The following is a 1769-nucleotide window of genomic DNA, read 5'->3' as shown; positions in this document are numbered from 1 at the left end:
TAATTAAAATAATCTTTCACTAAAAATAAATACACTAAAAATATGGGGTATTACATCCTCCCCCCCTTAAAAAAAATTTCGTCCTCGAAATTTGCTTAGCTAACTGCTGCTACCTCCAATGGGCTAATCGCGATTCCGCTGCGCACTCTGTATTGAGTTGAATTAAGGCCTACACTGTGTTGTGTTGATTCCTGCCTCGTGCCGTGAAATCAGTCCTTTAAGGCGGGTTGGGGTTCATGCTCCCATCTGGTTGCTTTGGGCAATCTCTGACAAGGTGGCTATGCTTCCTACATCGAAAACACTGTCTAGTTCTCCTTCTGCAATCCCCAAAGTATACTACGTTGCATGACTTACAGGAGTTATTCCGTTGATTGTCCTGCACCTGTCTCTGGCCTGGGTTGGTCACTAACTTCATCCTCTTCCATGGTCCTTGATTCTCGTTCGAGGGAAATCCCAATGGAGTCGATCCCTTCCTCTGCTCCTGAAGTTCAACACTTCTCTTGAGGCCTCGCTTGACTATTGTGGCCTTATCTACTAATTCTGAGAAGTTATGGATCTGAAGGACCACCACTCGCTCATAAATCTGGTTATTTAGTCCCTCCTCAAATTTTCGGGTCTTCTTCTCCTCATCGGGTATCAGATAAAAGGCAAAGCGTGATAGTTCAATATATCTGGCCGCATACTGGTGCACCGTCATAGTACCCTGCACTAAGTCGGCAAAGTCCTTGGCCCTAGCATCCCTAATCGATTTTGGGAAGAAACGGTCAAAGAAAATCTGCTTGAAGTGGGGCCAACTAACCACTCCCCTCCCATCAGCTTCCTTGATGGTTCTCTCTGATATCCACCATCATTTAGCCTCACTGGTTAGCTTGAAGGCGGAGTACAATACTTTCTATTTGTCAGTGCAGTTCAAGACTCAGAGTACCTCCTCAATGTCTTGGATCCAATCCTCAGCTAAGGTCGGGTCACCACGACCATCAAAAGTGGGAGGGTGCATCTGATTGACTTGCTCTATGGTGCATCTGTCCTCTTCATTTCCTGCATTCAAGCCCCCAAGATTTTGAACATGACGTCGAGTAGCCATCCTGGAAGACTCATCCTTGGTTAAACGTTTCAAAGGAAGAAACATAATAAGTAATAATTGCGCGAAAAATATAACTACCAATTAATCTATAAATCACGAATCGATAATCTATTTCTTGAAGTCCGTAGAATTCTAAACCTCAATTCAAAAAAATTATTTCCCAAAGTCCATAATTTCAAGACTTCATATATCAGAATCTACAGAACTTCAAACCTGGCTTTTAATCCAGCTTATTTTCACCTATAAAATCTAAACCTTAAATCTTATCAAAATCATTTCTACATTCCATCAAAAAGCCTAGTGGATCTAAAACCTTAAACGTCATGAAGATTGGTCCCTGAAATTTACAAACTTTAATACCTCAAATTTCCTAGAACATATTCTCAAAAGCCTATCAGATTCTAAAACCTTAAATACAAATTTCATCATCTCTTAGTCCTAGAATTTCTACACTCAAATATGAAGTTACATCCTAAACCCACAATATCTAAAACGTCATATGTTATAGTCTGAAGAACCTCAAACCTGGCTCTGATACCAACTGTAATGCCCAGGTCCCGCATGGATCGAAGAGTTACAGGGAGTAACTCTTCGATCCTTGCAGGACCGGGGCGTTACAAATTGCCACCATTCTCTTCACTATTTCAGAAATCACAGAGGATTTCTCCTACACCATTTGAGAAGA

The 1769-nt window shown here is 41.4% G+C and overlaps 1 protein-coding gene across 1 annotated transcript; it reads right to left on the bottom strand.

Annotated features, from left to right (window-relative positions):
• Nucleotides 1–217: 217 nt before the first annotated feature.
• LOC121238172 lies at nucleotides 218–1084 on the bottom strand. Its single transcript, XM_041135013.1, has 2 exons — nucleotides 926–1084; nucleotides 218–832 (listed from the first exon to the last, which is right to left on the bottom strand). The coding sequence occupies exons 1-2, from the start codon at nucleotides 1082–1084 to the stop codon at nucleotides 218–220; spliced, it is 774 nt and encodes a 257-aa protein (XP_040990947.1).
• Between the last annotated feature and the right edge of the window lie 685 nt (nucleotides 1085–1769).

Source organism: Juglans microcarpa x Juglans regia, chromosome 7D (assembly GCF_004785595.1).
Source record: "Juglans microcarpa x Juglans regia isolate MS1-56 chromosome 7D, Jm3101_v1.0, whole genome shotgun sequence".
NCBI classification, from domain to species: Eukaryota; Viridiplantae; Streptophyta; class Magnoliopsida; order Fagales; family Juglandaceae; genus Juglans; species Juglans microcarpa x Juglans regia.
This window is presented reverse-complemented; position numbering and strand designations above follow the sequence as displayed.

What these genes read in the sequence shown, in the direction of transcription:
- LOC121238172 (XM_041135013.1), bottom strand. Translation starts at nt 1,084, where the DNA reads ATGGCTACTCGACGTCATGTTCAAAATCTTGGGGGCTTGAATGCAGGA. An exon ending in GGATCCAAGACATTGAGGAG is followed by an intron (nt 833 to 925) that starts GTACTCTGAGTC and finishes TGGATATCAGAG; the next exon opens with AGAACCATCAAGGAAGCTGA.